General features: G+C 41.4%; 1 protein-coding gene across 7 annotated transcripts in view; it reads right to left on the bottom strand.

Moving 5' to 3' along the window:
* The window catches only part of RBFOX2 (RNA binding fox-1 homolog 2), a 114,897-nt gene that overhangs the window by 39,281 nt on the left and 52,648 nt on the right, over positions 1-22,968 (bottom strand). For all 7 annotated transcript variants that reach the window (XM_085323604.1, XM_085323606.1, XM_085323600.1 and 4 more), the window contains exons 2-3: positions 20,453-20,677; positions 9,748-9,894 (exon numbers count right to left, since the gene is read on the bottom strand). In XM_085323604.1, coding sequence (XP_085179730.1) covers positions 9,748-9,894; positions 20,453-20,677 — 372 coding nt within the window. The remainder of the gene's footprint in view (positions 1-9,747; positions 9,895-20,452; positions 20,678-22,968) is intronic.

The raw sequence follows: 22,968 nt of genomic DNA, 5'->3' as shown, positions 1-22,968 counted from the left end.
TCTCGCCCAGCACAATTAGTTCAGCTATCTAGCTTTACCACACACTTGCTCTTGATAAAACCAAACACCAAAATTATTTTCAGAATCTTCAAAGCCATAAGAAAGAAAAACACCATTTTCCTCACTATAACAATATTAAAAGAGAACAAACTGTGCAGCTTCTGGTGCACAATTATGCTTTGCCATCTTCTCCTCTCTCCATACCCAGCTGGGCCTGGATATTCGTGTACTACTGCCAAAGTTGCTCGCCAGCCCAATTCAGCTGAGCTCACTGCTCAGGGTTTCAACATGAACAGTAAATCCCATTTTGTGTGTAATTCCTTCAGGCTGGAAGACGTTGCTAATGCTGAATGCAAGCGGTCTGTGAGAGAGGGTAGAACTGCTTCCCTGCCCTCTGGATAGAGGCATGCAATTTCTTAGATGATGGAATTAAGATCAATTTCTGCTGCTGCAGTGAGCACCCACTTGAAGTCTACTGCAGTAGATTACAATCACTCATGCAGTTTGCCCCATCTCTTTCCTACCTAAGAGTTTTGAGTGTTTAAAGAGGCAGGGGAGAAACTGCTTGAGAGAGAAGGAACAGGGACACCAGAGGCTAACTTCTAAACTCACATTTGCTGGGAAGGAGTTGGAGGCAGGGGGGCCTCTATCCTATGCAGCTCCCTAGAAAAAAAACACAGTGGTGTGGCAGGAGAAAGCACACTGAGCTCTTCAAGGCTCTGCTATAGTCATTGCTACAGCTGCTCTGACAGCTTGTAGCACCATGGCTCTTGCCCTTACTGCTACAGTGGTTACAGCAGGTCCGGCACTGGTAGCACTTTTTTTGGTAGCCTGCCAGAGTTTTCCTGAAGAATGAAAGCAGGAAAAAAGAAATAGTTCATTTTAACAGTTTATATCTTCTTCAAAGCTGAATCTGATTTAGTGGAATATAAAAAGGCACTTTGTTCTCTGACGGTGCTTCCCCTACTAGATATCGTTAGCCTACTGAAAACAATGGAAGTTTTAAGAGTTCCTTAGCAAAAGGTCACAATTTTTATAATGTAAAATGCCAGGCCATAAATATAAAGGTCAACACCAAATGCCCTCATAGTAATTTTTAAAAATCTTGTATACATGCATGTTTGTTTTCCAGCAGACAGAGGGTCTAGCCAAATAAAACAAGATCCATGATTAGGACATCCATGAGGACTAACCCACTGATCTCTAACCTTGAAGACATGAATCACTATGCTCATGGGTCTGATTCTTTCACTCAATAATTGCATAAACATCTACTTACTATAACCCCAGGAGAGCAGCAGTGGAAAAAAACTCTSGGTAGAGTCCACAGCCTGTGAAGAAAGCATTACAGGACCACATATCTCAGATGCTCCCCACTATGACTTAAAAAGCCTACTATGTGACCAAGAAGCCAGCATCCCCTATCATATGACAGGTCATGYGAATAGCTCCTTCCATCAACTGGTTGTGCACCCATCATATGGAGTGTGTCGGGGTGCGTGGGTGCATAAGCATGTATTCTTCTAGTCATGCCACGGCATAGAACTATAGAATCTAGTTTTATCACAGTCTTCCACTTCTTGAAGTGACCTTGTGCAAGTTTTCAGTTATTTTTCTGTAATGCAGATAAATGAATCATCTCCTCTCAAATTGCAGCAGTGGCTGTTAGAAATAACGGTTTTAACGGGCATAAAGATAAAACAAACAAACAACTATGACCAAAACCCAGTTTTCTTGCTTGAACATGATGTACCTTATCATAAAGGCAAGGGCATTGTGCAAGTAGGAGCACGTGTGATGTTTGTTTCTTTCCACTCAGATGACATGAAGACAGCAGATTTTTTCCAGCAGAAGCTGTAACTACATTACATACAATAAATTTGAAAGCTCTGGCACCACAGAGTTTTTGCCTTCCACAGCACAGTTTGGTAGGGCCCCTCTTGCATGTTCTGTTCTAGCTGGYCCTACCTCATCTCCCTGTCTAGAGCTTTTAAAATCAGTTCCAAAACATGTCAGACAAATAACTTAACCCTAAAAATGCCAACAACAGGGAGTACAATCTGAATACTTTAAAATCATGGAACAACAAAAGGTAATTTGAGCTACCACCCAACAAACTCATATCCTTATGACAGGACTTGCTATCTCCAAGCAGCTTTGTACTATTACAACAAAATTCTCTTAAAGCTGAGCATTGTAATCTACATATACCTGGAAGACACCAAATGGTCAGTTCTCAAAGATAGTCTAAACTCCACCCAGAAATTTAAAATTGCTAAGAGATTGACTTTTATGCAGGAAATAATTTTAAGTCCTCAGACTTGAAGGGTATGAGCAAGAGCATTTCATATACAAGATAGGTCCACACTGTAGAAAGCACCCATAACCAAGCTCCCAGCTCCATGGAATATACCTTTTGCCCAGAATGGCTGGCTCCGCGCTAGCATTAGTTTGTGCTTAGTTCTGGCAGTGTGGAGTCTGCCAGAGCCAAACTGCTAGGAATACATGAACTGTCTCACATAATGCTGGATCACATGTCTAAAAACAGTAGAATCGGTCCTGCTGATGTGCCTTCAGTCAAGTTACACCAGTATGTTTTGGTGACAGGATGACACTAATACATTTTGGTGACAGGATGACAGAAGTATCAAGGACTAAACCAAAGCCTTACCACAGTTTATCAGCTGAACACAGCAAGTAAGCATCCAGTCCATATTACGGTTGACCTGTTCTCCAATAAAACACATTTTCTTAGAAACCAGACTCACAAAAGGAAGCCAATTAAAAAGCACAGATTTCCAACAGAATTTACAGACTGCAATCATCCTAGCAAACAAAGTGACAAGGAACACCATTTCTCAGTCATTCATTATCCTTTGACTCACAAACAAAAGATTCACACATAAGACAGTGAGACAAAGGTGTATGGTACTGCAGAGTACAATTCCAGAGGTCTTAACACCAGACCAGCTTCCAGGTCTACACTTTCAGCTATTTGTTATTGCTTTGTGTCATCCCCAGAGGTGTGCCTGTCCCTTAAGCTGGTACTGCTGCTAAGGTACAGGTATGGTAAAGATACTTGGAACCATAACCACAAAAGCAGCATAAATTCAAAGCTTAGTTTGAGAGGACTCACCCACGTAGACTGAAACCCTATAAAACCCGACTATAGAAGAGATGGTTTCATATAATTTCACCAAGACTGTTTACGTAAATCCAAACATCCACTGTACAATATTGTTTCCTAAATGATATTCAGCCCATTGTCACTATAGACTCTTCTAGTCATCATATGAAAACATGAAATCTTAGATAAATGTATGATCCAGTCATCACTGCCTTCTGCCAGAAGCTAACCACCACATTCTGTGGCAACAAAACAATTTTTTTGCAAAACAAGAAAGATAGTATGATAGTTGCTGACAGCTGTAGTGGCACAAGCAGCTGYGGACAGAAGCACCACAGTCCCTAGCGAAGCCACTGAAATAAGGTAGGTTGCTCAAGCAGCACTGAGTACACAAGTCACAAAAGGTGACTCTAGAAATAGCACTGATGAAACACATCAAGATAACAGTAATGCCTCTTTTAACATAAATCAGCAATATCAGTAGAAACAAAGTTCTGCCCTACAACAGGAACTGAAGCTCTCTTTCATGAGCTCCCTCTAACCACAGAAAGAGCAAAGGAATAAAAGAGTTATCAAAAAGAAGCCACCTTTTGTCTAAGCTTTTGTTCTCCAATTTAGCATTTAGGAGTTGTTACATGTGATCACTGGCAAGTACTGGCCTGGGATGAAACAGAAAGTATGTCTTGATATCCAGAAGACAAGAGTTCCTCCTTCAGATTTCCAAACTAGTCAGAATAGCAGACTTAAAGCTGCCCAAAGAGACTCTATTTCTCTGCTTTAGGCTTTTGCGTTGTATCAACACCTACAGTTTAGGGCTCTTCTGCTCTGTCGTATTACTTACCTACTTATCTTACCTCCTGAAGCCCTTACTCGTGTACCACAAACTATTTGTGGATTTAAATTCATTTATTGACAACGCTTAATGCCCTTATTATTAGGTATCATGTACACATAAGCACCTGTACAGCACAGACAAATCATCTCCTAAACTCTTTGACAAGCTGAATAAATCATGCACCCAAAAATCTCTCACATCAAAACAAAACAGGTTATCTTCCAAGTCCTGCGCTGAACTCAGAACCAAACAAAATACAGTCATAACCTCTTCAGCTCCGAAGAAGAGCAATATCACATCCCTCCTTCAACCCTTTTCCACTGCTGAAGCAACTGTCTTCAGTGATATCCAGCATTCTTCCAGATCAGTGCTTTCCAAAGAAAGTCTTCTATCCTATGAGGACGGCATGTTCCCAAATACAGAGAACTTTGCGTTAGGCTGTATCAAACACCATTTTGTTGGACTGATCCTCAATTAACCAGGCATTTTAAGTTATTCACTAGCAGCAACCTAATCTTCCTCCTCCTCAAATAGTTTTTCAATAGCAAACCTTACTTGCAAGGTTTTAATAACACTGTCTCCATCGTTGATAGAGATATTGAATAGGAATGAGATTGAAATACATTCCTGGGGGAAATTTTCACTAGAAATGGTCTTAATCACTACTGTCTCCCCATTAATTACTACCTTTTAAGATCGTTAAAGAGGTTTTTAATCTGTGTTCTGCTCAAGACAAGCACTTTTTTTTTTTTTCAATCAAACTGGTCACATGGACTAAATCAAATGGTTGAGCAACATTTAACTGTATCACTATTGCTTTGTACACTGTTCTCAAAACAGACCAAGTGTTTGTTTGAAAAGACATTATCTCGCATTAAATCATGCTGAATAACATCAAACTGTATCTTCAGATACTAACATGTTTTAACACTTCACAAAATTATTTTTTCATCCTGGATCAACAAATGCCTAATTAGTGCATACCTCTTTGGGTCATCCTTTCTAGCTTTTTTTATATTGAATCCAGGTGGGCAGTCTACCAGCCTTCTACAATTTCCCTAGTTTGAGAAGTTGCTAAAAATTGACATTAATGGCTAAGAGACTTCCTTGGTTTGGCCATTATCCTCAGGTATACCTTATATATGCCTACCGATTTTAAAATATTAGCAAGTCCTGTTTCATCCTCCTTTATTATTACATACATAAAAACACAATTCCTGTTAATCATAAACAGAAACAACACTAAACAAATATCTGGGTTTGAGTTTTTTTCTGTCAACTACTTACAAATATTGTATTGGACCTACCCCTATATTCTTTTCTCTTCACATTTAAAGATTGCTCCCTTCTCCCCCGAACTCACATCGACATCTCAATGATTTATTCTCATCTACTTTTTTTGTTTAAGGTTGCAATTAAATTCATTGCCATTTACTTTCTTCTTTACATCATCTTCCCTCCCTTACATACAGATAGTTTTGCATTTTATCAGTACACTTTCTGACTGTGGAATCATACCTTCTTGGCTATCGGTATGATTTTGCTGAACACTTTGCTGCTGTCATTAATACTTCCCTTTCTAAAGGTCCCTTCTCAGTCAGTTATCCTGCCAATTGTTTAAACCCAAAGAAATGGACTCCTCTAAAGCTCCTTACATTACTGACTGATGCCATATTCTGTTTGCGCAAAGTAAATACAGACAAATAACAATCACTGGTACCTAAGCAACCATGGAATTTCAGGTCAGCTATTAACTCTTCTTTATCTGCTAGAACAAGGTCAACTATTGATTTATTCCACCGCTGGTGCAGAACTGTGTGCATTAAAAAATGACCTATTCCTTCTGGAAGCTTTCTAGAAGTCTTTTTATTGGCAACATGAAACGTCAAGTAAATATTACCCATTTTAAGCAGTCTATTTTATTTGCCTCCCTATAAGGGCAACACAGATAAGGAAATGTTTGTCCTAAACCTTAGCATATTTCAGAGCTCTGTTACAGATACAAAGTAGGTGAGAAATGATTTCAAATCTGAACAACTTGAATTCATTAGGAAATGCTTACATCTGCAGCTCTCAAATGACAACAGTATGGAAAGTATTATGTAATTTCCCTTAATCATATGCAAAACAACACGTCTGAAGTCCACCTCTATCCAAGGCTACAATTAAAACATTAGTGAATTCTCTGTCCCTCAGGACTGGGCTGACCTCTAGCATTCTGTTCAATCCTTAAGGGACCTCTTTACTCTTTCCCCACCATCACATTTATTTCTTCCTTTACTGCTTTGCTGTCTACTCGATTTCTCTCCTTGTACAGTAGTTTTGGAAAATCACTCCAGGCAAGAATTTTGAGTCTCTCAGATATGATGTTGAGGAGATGTGACCTGACACACAGAAAGGAGAGGGAGAACCAGCCACAGCTGAAGCTTAGACAATCATGAGTCCCCGYAGGAGAAAGAGTTGGTTTCAATGAGTCACCCAAGGGAAAGCATCCTGATCCCCAAAAAGAAGTAGGAGTGAGGGGGATTCAGAGAACACTCCATTTCTACCTGAGGCTCCGAGTATACTGAGAGAAGCAGCACTGACAGAGAGAAAGGGAGATCTACAGAAGTCAYTGATTATTTCCTTGGCAAAATACCAAGGCTTTCTATTACAGGAAAATAGTACAAGGCTTCTTTATGCCCCAAAAGATAAATGGTCTTCTGGTAGGCATACCTCTTAGTAAACACAAAGCAGAGTCAGGTGAACTAGCCAAAGGTTTTATGAGGAAYATAGTATTTACCCCAATTAAATCCTGTCATCATGCTGGAACTCCAGATCATGTCTAGAGAAACAATAAATCAACAACAAATAACTTGGAGRACAATGGAAATCAATACATAGTGAGTTTTTCCTCCCTCCATGTAAAACTAAYGACACCATTTGGGCCCCAGATAAGGATGGAATTCCTTACTGAAAGCAGTTAGGCTGCATTTTCTGCAAGTCACTTCTCAGGACAGCAGTTCATTCAAATTCCCTGCGCCTCCCTATCAATGAAACAGAGATAAGAGTAGCTGCATTACTGTCACCAGGGCTGGCATATTCTGGTCATTTCCATCTCATCCATGTCCTCCCCCACGAGAAGGGGGAGGGGGAATCTGGTTCAGTGTGATCGACTATGAAAGGGGCCAGTCATCAAGCCAAGCATGGGTCCTGAGGGAAGGGGCAGCAGCAACATAAAACAATATGTAAGTGATAAAGCTCCCAGGAGACGGGAGCAGCAGTAGCATAGAGCAGGGCATGCTAAATACAGATTGTAGCAGGTGGTCCAAGAACTGGCTGTGATTTCAGCAGGCAGTTAATCCAGACCGGATGAAACTGCCTAACCACACAGCCCTGCAACAGAAAAAAAGTAAGATAAAAAACACAAGCAGAAGAGGCAACTGAGAATACTAGAAGTCACAGATTGCCAGTAGATGAGCTTCACCCTGAAAACATTGCTACACTCTTTATATCCATGGACATGGATGCACTGGAAGCAAAGGCTTCAGTTAACAGTGGAACAGGTTGCCTAGTGAAGTTGTAGAGCTTCCTTCTCTGGAGATATTCAAAACCCGCCTGGACAGGATCCTGTGCAAGGTGCTTTAGGTGACCCTGCTTGAGCAGAGGAGTTTTACTAGATGATCTCCAGAGGTCCCTTCCAACCTCAACCATTCTGTGATTCTGTGACATCTATATCAATTAACAACATGGAATCCTAGAATCAAAATTTTGGTTAGGACCTCCAGAGGTAGTCTTTTCCAACACTTTGCTCAAAGCAGGTCTAATTAGATCAGGCTGCTCAGGGCTGTGTCCAGTTGAGYCTTAAACATCTCTGAGGATGAAGGCTCCACAGCTTCTCTAGGCAACATGTTTCACTACTTAACCACCCTCAGAGTAAAAATATTTTCCTAACATCTAACTGGAATTTCCCATATTCCAATTTGTGTTCATTGTCTCTCATCCTATAATCATGGGCCTCCAAAGAAAATCTAGCTCCACCTTCAGTATCCTCCAATCAGGTAGCTGCAGACAACAAAAATATCTCCCCTTAAGCTTCTCTTCTCCAAGCTTAACAGGCCCAGGTCTCTCAGCCTCTCCTTGTATGTCCTGTTCTCCAGGGCTGTGACCATGTTTGTGGCCTCTGCTGGACTTACTCCAGTATGTCAATATCCTTTGCATAAGCCAAAACTGGACATAAGCTCTCCAGATACAGTCTAACAAGAGCCAAATAGACGGCAAAGATCACTTTCCTGGACCTTGCTGGCTGCACTTACTAATGCAGCCCAGGATGTGGCTAGCCTTCTTTGCTGCAAAGCCAATCTGCTGACTGATGTTCAACTTCCTGACCACGAGGGCCCCCATATCCTTTTCTGCAGAACTRCTTCCTAGAGAGTCAGCTCCCAGCCATATTGCTGCAAGACATTACTCTCTCCCAAAGAGAGTTGCAAGACCTTGCTCTCGTTGAAATTCATGGGATTCCCATCAGCCCATTTCTCCAGTCAAGCATGACAGCCCTGCCCTCCTGCGTTTTGACTACTCCCCTCAATTTTGTCTCATCCACAGAATAGCTCCTTATGGCCAGAAGAAACCCTCCCGGAACAAGAAGCAAAGAATTCTCACAATATGCAGTAATTTAGACTCTTGCTGGTAAGCACAACTGAAGACCATTATTGCATGTTTTAACATTTCTACACACTTTGTTCACATTCTGTTGTCTAAACAACAAATGGACAAGCCCACTTTTTCTCTCATTCGCAGCAGTTTAAAGTTGAAGTCCATGAATTTAACAAATATACAATACTGTAACTACTGTCTGTGTGAGTGATTGTGTGTGTATACATGCATACATACATGCATGCATGCATACAACAACGGCTCAAGAGATGCAACAACTGAAATAAGAACCCTGCAGAATTTGGAAGGGTAGCTGGCTATCTTGGTAGGACCAAGGTATAACACTCAAAGCAGCACTGTTAGAGTGGCAAGAGGAATATTAGCTTTGGTGTTCCCTGATTTGAGGCCTCTACACTGGATCCCAAACAGGAAGCAACATTTAAGTCCTTATAAATAACAAGAAATATTTGTAAAGATTTTAGAACATGCCATCAAACAAGAATGCTACCATCCTATCAGCAAGTCAGATTCCTGATGACAATCTATAAATAACTTAATTTAAAGGTTAGGTTATAAAGAATTCAATTCATTTACTTCAGTGTCTATGCTGAAGTAATCAACACCTATATTCATGGGAACAAATCCTTTCCCAACGAACTTGTATACTGAGATGAATAGCACACGAAGTTTAGAGGAGAACCTATTCAGTCAAAACAAAACAGAACGCATGTCATACAGACTGTAAAATAACATCTGACTTGTGCTAGCTCTTCCATATGCAATTGCTGGTTGGCCAGTTTCTTGCAGCACTTTTAAAAGCAAAAGTGGATCATGAGGAAAGACATAAATATTTCAACAAGTTTCTAAGCAACCGAAAAGCAGTGCTTTGCAATGGATATATTAGGTCAACTCAGCGCTTAATCTTGGTCTGCACTGGGAAATAAGGTAAAGTTTTATTTTGTTTTTCCAAACCAATTGTTAGCTTACACGCCACATGTTGACAGAAACACAGTTATTGCCCTACTCCAGCAAAATATTTTACAGCATGCTGCCTGAACTGGCATTTTCCTCACATGAATATACCAGCACCATGTGTTCTACCTGTGGTGAAGGAGAATCAGCTATACCTTAAAAGGCTTCAGTAACTTACCCCAAACATCTGTCGAAGGTCAGGATCCCGAAAGCGGAAGGGAATGTTAGACACATGAAGCCGTTTTGGAGTGGATTTGCTCTCGGTATTCTCATTGCTCTGTGTCTGTGACTGCTGTCCATCTGTCTGTGCCCCTCCTTCTGTCTGCTGAAATCAGAAAGACAAGAGCATGTGCATGACTGGAAAYCATACAAATTCCTTTCATGTGCTTCGTCTATCTCTTTTCAGGTATTAGTACTACACTTGTTATTGTGGTATTTGAGCACTTGACAATTATTTTGATAAAGCCAGTAACGCTTAACAATGTATCTGTTGTTTTTCCCCTTTCTCTCCATGAGCAACCAGTAATGAGATCTCAGTCTCCCTCCTCTCATATCACCTTTTAGCTTAGTAGACCTGCCTTTGGTTTTCTTAAATTGCTTTTCCTCCGTTCTTCCTCACTTCAACTGTTACCATATGAAAGCTCTAACGAAGAGGCGGATCTTTCATATCCTGAAACCGGAGGGTAGTATTGCCGCTTTACTCTCACGTGGCAGGATGTTCACACAATAATCAAAATCCCACAGCTGAAGTAGCAGCTCTTCACCAGACTAATACCAGAAATGCACCTGCTCTGTTGAGTTCCTTTCAGAGATATACCATGCCAAAAGAAAAATTGTAATTAAATAGTAAAACCCATATTTAAACAGTTTACAGATATCCTTGATTAACTTTTTCAGTACATTTAAAAGCCAGCTCAGAGACAGGATAGTCATTTCCACTCCAGGGCTTACAAGAACTCCAAGTGCTACTTCCTGCTATCAATTCCACAGCTTCAATAAGGGAATTTGTTCCAGTGTTTCCAAGAGCTGACTGGTATTAGCAAGGTCAAGTCAAGGGGTAGGCAAGGCTTACTTACACAAAGCAAAAGTACAGGAAAAAGGTGGGGGAAGAAAGGAGACCAGAAGAGAGACCTAACACCCACAGAGACAAGGCAGAGAGAGTAGAAGAAAGAAAGAGAACCTCAGCCACTTGTGCTGGGCCCAGAGTCAGAAATGGTAAAGTTTGGGCAAGGCACTAAATTTAAAGGCACAGCCCTTTTGCAAAATGTGTTGATGTGAAAACTGTGTTTCTTGCACTTTAGTCTGAAAAATGCCCTCAGAAACTCATAACTGTAGAACAAAGCAGATAATCTGATCAGTTTTACTGCTCTGTCCCTTTCCAACAGCGAGAACTGATAGGCCAAGGTATTCATAGCATACCCACTCTGTCCATCTCTTGCTGTTTGCCTCAGCTGTATCAGAGTAATATTCAGATCACATGCTTTTAAGCATCCTTTCATTTCTTTACAAGCTAATCTGACTTCTTCCTTGATCACCAAATGAAAAAAAATCTATGGGAATGCAAAGACCATGCTGTTGCTAAAGTCACTCTGTTTAGGCACATGTAAGAACACATACAGGCCTTAAACACTGGGTAGGTTTGGAAGTTGTTTTAAATATACAAACCTCAAAGAAAAAAAGAAGTCTCACACATTGACCACTCACTGGATGCGGTAGACTGCCCTGCATACCATTCAGTTAACAAACACTTCATAGATATTTGGAGAGAAACATCTCTCCACAGATAAACTAGATTGGCAACATTAACATAAAGCTTCTTCTGGCCAGAAGTCTCTCTTACAGATACGACCTTGAACTTGCATATTGATTATAAAGGACTGACAAGAGCAAACTAACAATAAGCACTGGGCTCTTGTCATGCTGAGCTAAACAGTGGCAGCTTTCCATTTTATTTTAATGGGGCTGTGCAGGCAGCACAAAACATGTTTGATCTGGTTAGTATAAAATAAGCCTTGATAGAAAGAATGGAGCAATGTGGCTTTGCAAGCATCTCTACTCCCCAGAACAATGCAAACCTCTGGAGATGGCTAAAAGAAGCAATCTTTTTTATTTGCCTGAGATTCATCCACCTCTAAATATCAAATTTTTAGGAACAACTTCACAGAGCTCCACTYGATCATATCTGAAAAGCTGCTTTCCCCTCCCTAACCTCCCCCTCTTTTCCTACCTCACCCCTATGACAAAATGCATCTCCAAACATTCAGACAATGCACCCTCAGGGAAGAATCAATGCAGTTGGCTTGTGATTAAATCACACCATGCTATTTGGTGGTTTTATTTTTATGACTCCATCAGAGTCCTTTGCTCCTCAGGGCAAATCTGTCCAAGAGGGACAAAACACATGGGCGGCTCATCCATCATCAGTCCACAAAAAGCCTACAAGTGAGTGTTCCAAAACAACTCCCCAAAACCAGCAATACTCTTGCTCAAAGCGGTTGCTTTACAGTCCATTTTTGGGGACATTCCAGAGCTTTGCTAAGGCAATTTGCCAAATCCTAGGCTTCTCACGACTGCGGGTGTAATTGGTAGGTAGGCAGATGCACATGCGCACAGGCAAATCCTTCAGCAGACCAACACGCTTCGTTCATCTTCTGCGGTGTGAGTTATTAAAGGCACAGATTCTGAACAGCTACAACAAAAACACTGTAGCCCTTAAATTCACATATAAGCTGCCAAGGAATGGACCTGCTCCTTCCACAGGTGAGGAAACCAGTTTGCACTCCTCTTCCATCCATTTGTTCGCCGGCAGAGGGTAGAACTCCTTTCTTATCAAGGGTGCAATATATCATGCACGGTGGCCTACTCAAAAACACTCGCAGCTGTTCTTGCATATGGCAGAGTGCTGCTGCCGCACAAGAATCAGTTTTACAGCGCGTTAGATGGGTACAATAAGACAAAGGCTTCGGACTGGAGAAATAGGAGGAACAGAGGCTCTCGGTCCAGTCCTATCTTTTTGACTGCAGCAGAATCCCCAGATGATTCCTAGGCTTTCACATTTCATGATTTGGCAGCACTAGTTCAACATTAAATATCTTCTCTCTCTGGATGCTGCAACTCCCACATTTCTATCATCTGTGGCCCTAAGGTAAGGCCTGAACTTTCAGTCACTATAGTGTTAGCTCAATATATTTGTCTACTGCCACACATTCAGCTACAACATAAATGAAAGAAATAGTCTCCTCAGATCTTACTTCCCCCTCTCCTCCCTTTTACGGTTATTCCTTGTCTTAATTCATTAGGAAGGAGATGAAAGGAAGGGCCTGAAGCCTGTTTTCAGGCAGCACATAATGGAGACTGGCAACAGCGGTACCCTGACCCAGTCACATGGTAAAAGTCTGCATTTCACCAAGCTCCCTCTCCTTCCCCACATCAAATTTCAGCTCCTTCCTTCTGGCCTCACGTCAACGCTTCACAGGGAAGAATCAGACTCGTTGCAGATTGCAACGCAACGCACAGGGCGGCTAGCGCTCACCGCCTAGGTCTCAAAACGCTTTTACTCGGGCAATGCCGAGACCTACCGTGGCAAAGATTCTGCATTTTAAAACAGCATTGGAGCTGCATTACCTCCTCACCATAGTCTGGGTAAGGTCATTCTGTGTCATTCATGCCCGCACACACAAGCCTTGAACTCTGTTCAAGGTCATTGAGAAACATTTCAAAGCTCAGGACTTAGAATATTTGCTCTGCTTTAACTGCTTGTTTCCTGTGTCCCCGTGCCACCTCTCCTTTCCTGCACTCACCAACAGCACAGAAAACCTTACGTAAAACAAGGAAGAGTGTGCATACAGGCAGGGCAAAAGGGGAGAAGGAAGCCTGAGTAGTATTAGGGTGTTCTGCAAGCTTTCAGTGACAGCTGTCTAGCTACCTTCCCACCTCCACTAGATTCTTCTGTCCTAAAACAGCTGGTGAACAAGCAATTGCTTAGGATTTCTCCTCAGCGGGAAATACAAAAGGGGCTCCAGCGCCACCTGAGCTGGGAGCAGATATCTGCATGAACAGACACAGGGGCTAACACACGGATGAGCGAGACAAACACCAATGCGACAGGCCAGCAAAGAGCCTACTAATACACAGTACATCCCGTTTTCATCCCCAGCTTGCTTCTTCGGAACTGGAATTCCTTCAGATTCAAATCACAGAAAAGTAAAGAAATAATCCTCCATCCTCTCCCCCAGGAGAAAGGAAGTCCAAAATGTTTTGAATCATAATGAAAGGATAATACATAAATTACCTCAAAAATTATCTTTAAAAAAAGATCTACATTTAAGAGAGGCCTTGTGTGGTTTCAGAATTTAGCAGACAGATTGTGCTCCCCTACTACTTCTAGAATGGTTTTGGATCCAAAAAAAATAAATAGAAAAATAAAAAGGAGGGGGGAAGAAAATGTTGATCAAGAGCTTGAGGAACAATGTGGAGACAATGATCAAAATTAATGACTGACAGATGGCAATCTCCCTACGAGGAAGGGCAGTGCAGGCAACACAGCAAGCACTGAGCAACTTCCAGCGAAGCACTTGTATCAACACAACCATTCCCCAGTAAACAGATGTCTACTAAGCAGGTTTAATAGGGGAAAAAAGAAAAAAAAAGAAAAGAAAAAAAAAAAAAAGAGAGATGAATTTGATAATGGGCACTAAACCCCTCTCACACCTCATCACACTCAACCAGGGCAGGACTGAGTTTCACATCCAAGAACACAGCATGGAAACTTCTGCCGCCTGTATTATATTTGTTTATCACACAGAAGAAGGTAGAAATAATAATCACCTTTCAACAACAGTAAATTTAATYTAAAAATTATATCCATGTACTTGATTCTTCAGAGATACCAGCACAATTACATAAACAAGACCCAGGCTACACTTCAGGCACTCTTAACAGTGTGCCCAAGTACTCCATATGCCAAAAACTGCATAAAAAGTGACCAAGGATGTACCAAACAACTTCTACAAGGCTTTTAATTGTTTTCAATCTAGTGAGATGAATTTAAGGTATGTTTTTCCTTCTGATTATCTGTTACCTGTTTTCAGACATTCTAAAACTTAAGTATTTTGTTCATTTAATATATATACATATATATATATATATATATATATATATATATATTCCCCCATCTAAAATCAGAACACAAATGATATATAAAAGGAACATAGTTTGCTAATCACCCTGCACAATGAAGATATGTATTACATGTCATGCAAGATTTTAAATGTGGCAATGTTTAAAGAAAAATCAATTTGTTTTTCTGAGCATTAAGTTTTTTCTAGGCTTCTCTAACTTTTTTTCTTCAATGAAGTGGTGAAATGAAACACCTACTCTGCTGGTCACGATGCCAAAACTTTTGTGAGCAATTCCACTCAATTTTTAACAAAATAGAAATGCTCTGACAAACTGGAGAAAGTAGCAAGACTTCCTGATCTGAAGTTCATCTCTGGACCATTGCAATTCTAAGCCAAAAAGAACAGCTAACACAATGACAGACTAAAAATCTGCCCAGCCCACTATCATCTTTCTGACAGTGGCCAAATAGAGCATCTGTGGAAGAACATAAGAATAGAGCAAATATCTAGTGATGCTTCTCCAGCACACTCTCCCAGCCTCCAGCAAGCTGAGCCAGTTCATGTCTTTGTAGTTGGTCACTGGCAATGAATCTACTGCCTGTGAACTGGTTTAATGAGGGCTTTTTGAGCTCAGTTTTACTCTCAGCTTCCAAAGTGTCCTGTTGCCAGAAGTTCCATGGTTAAATTCTTTTTTATACGGAAAAAATAGACAAATCCAACTCTTTGTTTTATACATGCCATCTAATTGCCTGCATGCATCCTAGTAAGTGCAAATGGAAAAGTTTCCTATTTTCTTTCCTACACCATTCAAGATTCCATAGATTTGTCATATCTTTTCATCCCTCTATGATCTCTTAAGTGAAGATTTACCTTCTTCTCCTGAAGAACCTGTTACCCTTCCATCATCACTATTCTCCTTCTCTAAACTTCTTCTCGTTCTGCTATACCCCTTCTGAGAGATGTAGAAGCATCATAGCTATACAATCTAACATAATAGTATTTTCTGATTTAGTTCCTATTTCTTTCAAAATCATTTCTAAATATGCCTTACTGGACACAAGTCTACAGGTGCTAGCAAATAAAATAACCTGCCTCATAGTCAAAGCAAATTCTTGATATTAAATGGCAGAGTTTGCTGCCTTAAGGCAGCAATTTCCAAGCTGAGGTGTCCAAACAATGAGTAGCTAGATAAGTCATATGAAGCCAGCTCCTCATGTCTGTTTGCTAAACAGTACCAGAAAACAAGTGAGGATATTAATTAAATATATTCTACACCTCATATAGGCAACTGCTTTAATTAGTAAAACAGTGGTAAATAGTTACAGAGGAAAACTTTTCAATCTCAGACTAGGCAAGAAATATTCAAAGGAAAGTCATCTTTGTAACATCATCCATGTGTTAAAAAAGTAAGTTGAGAACCCTTTGGTGTTATCTGGGGCACAGCTAGATGACTGTGCAGCCTCCTAGTCTTGTCTCTAAACAAGATATGTAGGGTCTCCCACCACAGATGTGTCTTCTTAAGAAATCAGCAAGTCTACTTTTGTTAATGGTGTGCCAGAGGAGTAGTATATGTTTCAATATGGCACGTCAAGATGACACATGATGCTCTTTAAYTAAATAATGCTTTACATTAGTTCATGACAAGGTAACACCAGTCAATAGCACCTGCTGTCTTCATGTAAAGTAATTTACATAAACTTGTTCCCATACATCTATACCTCTAGCTGCATTCTGTAATTTATAAAGACACAAAATTCTTCCCTCTGACATTAACAAGAGAAATGAGTTGAATAATCAGCTCACAGTATTAAGTACATTGCATTTACCATCAAGCAAGCTTTTTTAGTTCAGTGGATGATTAATCTTCCCTTTGAGGGTAGACTACCAGGACATGCAGAGAGCTGACAACTGCTTTCAGCTTCTGGCTATGCGCTCCATACGCTTACCTTGCGACAACAGCAGCGTTTGCTGGATTTCTCCAAGAGTCACTTTAATTCATTAACCCAGCAAAAGAACTGAACAGCCTTTTGCCAGGTCAGTGAATTAAAGTAGCTCATGTAACAGAGCCAGTGGGAGTGGGAACTTGCCTTTGGAGCCAGTGAAGGGGAGAGCCAGACCTCTCTTTTCTGATAGCAGTGAATCTTTAGATCAAATCAGCTGCCAGAGGAACTGCAGCCTAATTAACATCTCCACTTTGCACTATCTTTGACGAGTGTCTCCATTAAGGATAAGCACACTAATGTAAACTACAAANAAAAAAAAAAAAAAAAAAAAAAAAAAAAAAAAAAAAAAAAAAAAAAGGAAAAAAAAAAGAAAGACCCAGCATTATAAAAAGTGAAATGCAAAGCGTCAACAGTCTAAAAGATAGGTTGCTACAGGCAGACTGAGTAGGCCAAATATGGTCTGCTGTCTTAGTCTATTTTTAATTCAGGTCTTTCAGCTGTGCTTTGGGACAGTATCAAGAGAAAGGACAGATGCTTGGAGAAAAAGACTGGGAGGACCCACATGCCAGATAATAAACAAAACCCCACAGATGAGGTTTGAACCTAAAATAAAAAGATCTCAAAATACTAAGTTGTTTGTATTGCACCACTTATTATGCCCATTTCTCTTCCACTACCGCTGCTCTGAGAGCTTGAATCCTTCCCACTAGACTCTCAGAACTCCAATATCAAAGTTTACCCTTAGCTGATGGCACCAACCAGCCATTCCCATTCGCACAGTGGATTTACACAGTGTAGGAAACCATTTCGGAAGGCATGGACTTTGACTGTCAAGGTTTACTTTCCCTAAGTTTGCTGCCGATACTCAATCTTAGGCTTCCAGATCATAGCGTATAACAGACACCACCACTGATCTCAAGCCATCAGAGAACTCAGACAGTCTGTCTTGCCTGTCAGCATGCGCCAAGCTTCTACAGAAAGGTGCTCCCAACCCAGTATGTAAGAGGTGGACGCCATTACACTGCTGCATAACCTGCTCCAGATCAAATGAAAACTCCCTTTTCCATCAGGGACTTTAAAGCCACCCCATCTTTTCTGTCATTTTTGTAATTATCCTAAACACTAACAGACAAAAGCAGGAATCTGAAAAAGGAGGAAAAACAGCCATCTCGCTAGACCTTTTGCTATCTCTGTACAACCAGCTAGACAGCAGCATAGGTCCTGCTCTTAAAGGCAAAGAGGGACCTAACCTGTCGGTTGAAGGAATTTCTGAATTACCCCCTGGGAGCCCAGGCTTCACATCAGCAGCTAAGAACTTTGCTGGCTATTCACTCTGGGATATCGTCTTCATACACGCAATAGCAGCTGCGCTTGTCAGTTGTAAGAATGGGAGAGCTGGATCACCTACAATAACTTTTTGCTGTATTAAACTTAGTATAGTTATTTGAGGAAGATAAAGTGATAGAAATGAAAACCTTAGACCACAGCTACCTAGTCCACATAGATTTAGCATATGTGTCAAACAAAAAATAACCAGCATATGTGACAGAGAAGATGCTTGACAAGAGCTGTGGGTGTTCAAGATGAAATAGCCTACCTGTTCTGCTGTATTTTAATAGCACCCTTTAGCCTGAGTAACAACCACGCCTTCTTTCCTTCATAAACCTTTCTAATTTCCTTCTTTCCTAACGATGTAGGAACTACATCATTAGTCAACATACTGAGAAATAGGAAAGTTACAAACAAATATATCCTAAGGCATCCCACAGAATCAAAATAACTTCATACACTAAGAATCCAATACAGAAGGATAAAAAGACCTAAAACCTCCAAGAGCCAATGCATGTAACAAAGTCTAGAAAAGCCCTTAGCTGAGGTACTTTTCCTCCCCCCTGGATTTCTGCGTGTATGACCATCTGGAATCCTCTGTTTGAGCAATTCCAGCCACAACAGCAACATACTTATCTGTGCCTTTACCCTCTTCTGGCTAGCTATGGTCTGCAGGCTTGACTTTGCATGCTCAGCTTAGCTTGCACATCTTTAACTATGTTAAACGGTCAGAACAGACATGTCCAAGTGTTTCTAAAAGCCAGTACAAATGTTACATGCTATTCAACCTATTTCTCAGCAAACCTCTCCTAGTCCCAGTCCCTCCACAGCCTCCTGGCAACATCACTTCCTTACTGCAGTTTCCCAGCAACACTCCCTCCCACACATACGGACTCCTATTCCCTCTTCTGAGGCTAGCAAGCATCATTACATCACCCTGCCAGTGCACATATACTGTGGGCTCCTCAGAGCTTGCATTAGTTGATGAAATGCAGAGCTCTATCCTGCAATGCAGTGGAGATGGCACCTAATATGGAAGAGGAGCAGAAGGTTTGGCAGAAGCTTACATCCAAGGTCAAGGCTCACATTATTTCCATTAAAAAAGAAACACTCTTAAGTGTTTCTGGACAAAGATTGGAACAGCAAAAATACACGGGGAAAGCTGCTGCCTTGTTTTATTCCCCATTTCCATCTTTTGCATCAAATTGGCAGTCCTTGCAGTAGCTGCTTGTTCTCAGGCTGGAGACTAGTAGCCCAGATGTTACAGGTTGGCAGGGCATGGAACAATCTAGTATTAAAATGATGGCTTGCATTACTGTACACTATAGCTTGCATCAGCTCTAAGTTTTATTCCTAGTTCGATCTTTTCTTGTCTACATTTGTATTGGCCCTTAGGCTGAGGAAGGCCTTTGGTAACGCTTAGAAATAACTTCAATATGCCTTACTGGGTCTGTACACTTTTATTCCGTGAGACATTGAAGTTGTGACATTCCCAGTATAAACTCAAAGATATCTTAAAGTCGTAACCCATGTTGTCAACTGTGCAGCCACTGCCCACTGCAGAAAAGCAGAGCTACATGCTCACCATGAACACTTGAGCTGGCACTATCAGTTCTTCCAATCGTTGGTACTAAATTCACTCAGTACTTACAGAGGGAAAAATAATCTCTATGAGCCAAACACCCAACTACAAGTAAAACTGAAAGCATTAACAGATTAAATCCGCCCCTGAGCACTGAAGGCTCTCACCATAAGGCTCTTTATTAGGAAGTTAAGTCTTAACAAGTGGCTTATGGGGTGGATAAAGCTTTTCCTGGGATAATCTGCCAGCATGATGCCCAGTGCCAGTTCCAGGCCACAGGAAACAAAAAAACCCCAAAAAACAACAAAAAAAAAATTAAGAAAGTAAAATCTTCGTATGGTAAATAGATGCATAATAATTGAAATAACTGAGAGGTCTTCTCCTATCTTCGCGCCCTCAAGTCCCTTGCCATCTTCAGAAAGCCAAAGAAAAGTATTTCTATAGTCTGTTGTCTTCCTGAAAACAGAAGCATATAAGTATTACACCTACAACACACACGCTCGCTCTAAACCTTTGTACCACCAACCTTGCAGAATTTGCCTTCATCACATTTATTTGAACTGTTCACCAGTTAGCTCAAGGTAATAAAAACTTTTGTAAAAGACTGTCACTGGACAATGTTAGCAAAATATTTTTCTAAGCTACAGGTAAAACCACCACCACCAAGTGTCATTTTGCTCTGCAGACAATTATTTATTACAAGGATATGCCCAAGGGAAAGACAGGAACATAGTAATGAAACCTAAGAACCCACTGTCTTTTGTTATTCTCTCCTTTTTATATCTACCACTGATTTACTGCATCCTAGTGAAGCAGTCAGCAATCTAATCAACAGCTGCTTTGGAAAAAGTTCTGTATTCTCTAAAAAGTGCTGCCTCATTCTCCTGCTCTGTGCCCTTCTGCACTTACTGCAAGGGATCCATTCTGCGTGCTGGCCGTGTTTGTGCTCTGCTCTCCATGAGGCTGCGTACTTCCGTAGAGCGTCAGATTGTGCTCGCTGGTCTGGCCTGCATAGTCCTGAGTGTGTGGCACCCCATACTCTGTGGGGATCCCATTCTGTGGGGGTGGCGGAAACGGGATTGTGGTGAATGGCTGCACCATTGCATCAGGAGTGGCTGCTGGCTCCTGGTTACCCTGAAGAAAGAGGAAACAAGAAAATCACTTTAATAATCTACAAAATGGATCAAAACATCACCCTGAGAAATCATTTATGAACCTGCACATGTTCCATAGAGTTTGTGTAAATATGCCACCCACTGCTGTCACATTATTGCAGTCTTCGGTTATCTTCTCTATCAAAAAGAGCACGCCTTGCTCCTGTGAGCTGCAAGAYTGCTCTCAATCTCTTTAGGGCTTCTTTCTCACTACTAGGTGGCAAAACAAGACCAAATTAGGGGGTTTGTAACTTGCATAACCTTGTAATCTCACAAAGTATCTTAAGCGTAGTATGCCATTATTTGGGAAGGGAGAGGATGTACTGACTACCTTGAAATGAAGGAAACAGATATAAGAACAGGGGTTTAGTTTCTAAATATCCCTAGAAATATCACCTCTGGGTCTGTCTCCTCCAGTCTGATGTTCACAACTCTGCAGACCACACTGACTAAGGCCACATTCTTCTCTCCTGTGTTTCTGTAAGTGGAAATCTCCTTCTGCCATGTTTTAGGATCAATCTGTGCAACAGCCCCTTCCTTTGCCCTGGCAGTACTGAATACAGAACACTGATGCCCAGGGACCCAACTGCTGGAAAATCTCATTTGCTTTTTGCTTGCCATGCAGAAGACAGATGAGAGCTGTGGTGAAGTAAGTTGAGAACCTAAGACTGGAGTACACTCACCCTGTCCCTGTCACAAGCATCACTACATTCACACAAGGCATTAATTACGCACTCCTCCCGCTGCTCAAGGCATCCCACAGGGATTTCTGTGCTAGTATAGGGGACTTTTTAGCAGCTTTTAGCACTGCCTCAGATGCAGCTAATGCCAACCGGATGACTCTGAAACAGATAGCTGACCACAAAACAGAATCCCCAAAGACGGTAAAAATCCCACCCCACCTTACCTCAAAAGGTAGGGTGCCTCAAGACTAAATAAAAACAAATAAAAAAATACCACAACCAGTGCATGCAGCATTGCAGCCACTGCTGGACTGTGATAGATGGGAGAGCAGGGAACTGAATTCAGTCACCTGGGGTAAAGGAGAATAGCCTTGACATTAGAAGCCCAGGCTGCTGCATGCCTCCTACTGCTTTCACCATCACAGCAGAAAAATTCAAGGAGAAGATTTAGATGACAGGAGGGCTGTTTGGTGTGTGTGTGTGAACAGACTAATCCTGATTTTGAATTTTGGCTGCTGTTCCAGCCCTGGGTCCTCCCCCACAAAGCCCGGAGGTACTTCAGTCAGTCCTGACACCACTACGCTTAAATCAGTGGAGTAAAAGGAAAACAGTCCTTAGTATCCTGCAGATAGGAAAAGCAGAGAGGGCAGTTACAAAGTAGCCTTTCAGTAGAGCGCATACTGGAGCTGAAGAGACCTCCAGCGAAGCTGGAAAAGCCTTTCAGTCCCTTTATCGGACTACCGGCAGCTTTCCGTTCCAGGCGAATAAAACTGTGATAAATTCAGCACACCTCCAGCCAACACCGGGTCATTCAGACCCTGGCTGAATCCCAAATTTGCTCCGACGTTAGTCTATCTGGTCTGCATCCCCTGGGGGCCACGTGGCCACGCGCTCCCGCAGCGAGGGAGAAGGAGAAGGAAGGGCATTCAATACCATTTAGTGGAGCGGAGCTGCAGCCTTGGCCCCCGCTGAACAACAGACAGTTTCATTAACTGAACTCCAATCATTGCAAAGCCTTGCTGTTTGCAGAAACACAACTCTGCAGCCTTATCTAAGAAAGAAAAATTAACACAAAGCGTGCCAGCAGCAGCCAGCAGTGCCACAGCAGAGCTCAGCCGCCTGCGCGCAGCCTGAGCAGTTGCTGCCCTGTATCACACGCTCACAGCTATATGGAGATTTCGGACATTGAACGCGTTTCCTGAAAACAGGATTTTTTTTCCTCCCTCCAAGGGGGCAGCTCCACCATCCGTTAACTTCCATTTGCTTCTTTGTCATTCTCAGTTTCAAAAGCAGAGAATTTCTAACTTAATCTAAACTATCACTAAGATTTGCAGGGTTAGTTTTACAAGTGCAAAGAAAAAGAGGATGAATGATGGCTATCCAGTTGCAAGTTGGATATTGCTAAGCAAATCACTTATCTATCCAAAAATTTTAGTGTGCCACAACAGCTTTACTCTGATTACGTACTGCCACCTTTCCAAGTTTTTTCATTTAACCATATTTCCAATTACAGGATTTCACTCTGTCCAGTTTCCTGTTTGTTCCTGCACAGGCCATATAGTCCTCTTCTTTTTTCTTCTTCTTTTTT

Source organism: Rhea americana, unplaced genomic scaffold (assembly GCF_003343005.1).
Source record: "Rhea americana isolate MKP2758 unplaced genomic scaffold, rheAme1 scaffold_85, whole genome shotgun sequence".
NCBI classification, from domain to species: domain Eukaryota; kingdom Metazoa; phylum Chordata; class Aves; order Rheiformes; family Rheidae; genus Rhea; species Rhea americana.
Note: the sequence above shows the minus strand (reverse complement) of the source record. Positions and strands in the feature narration are given on the sequence as shown.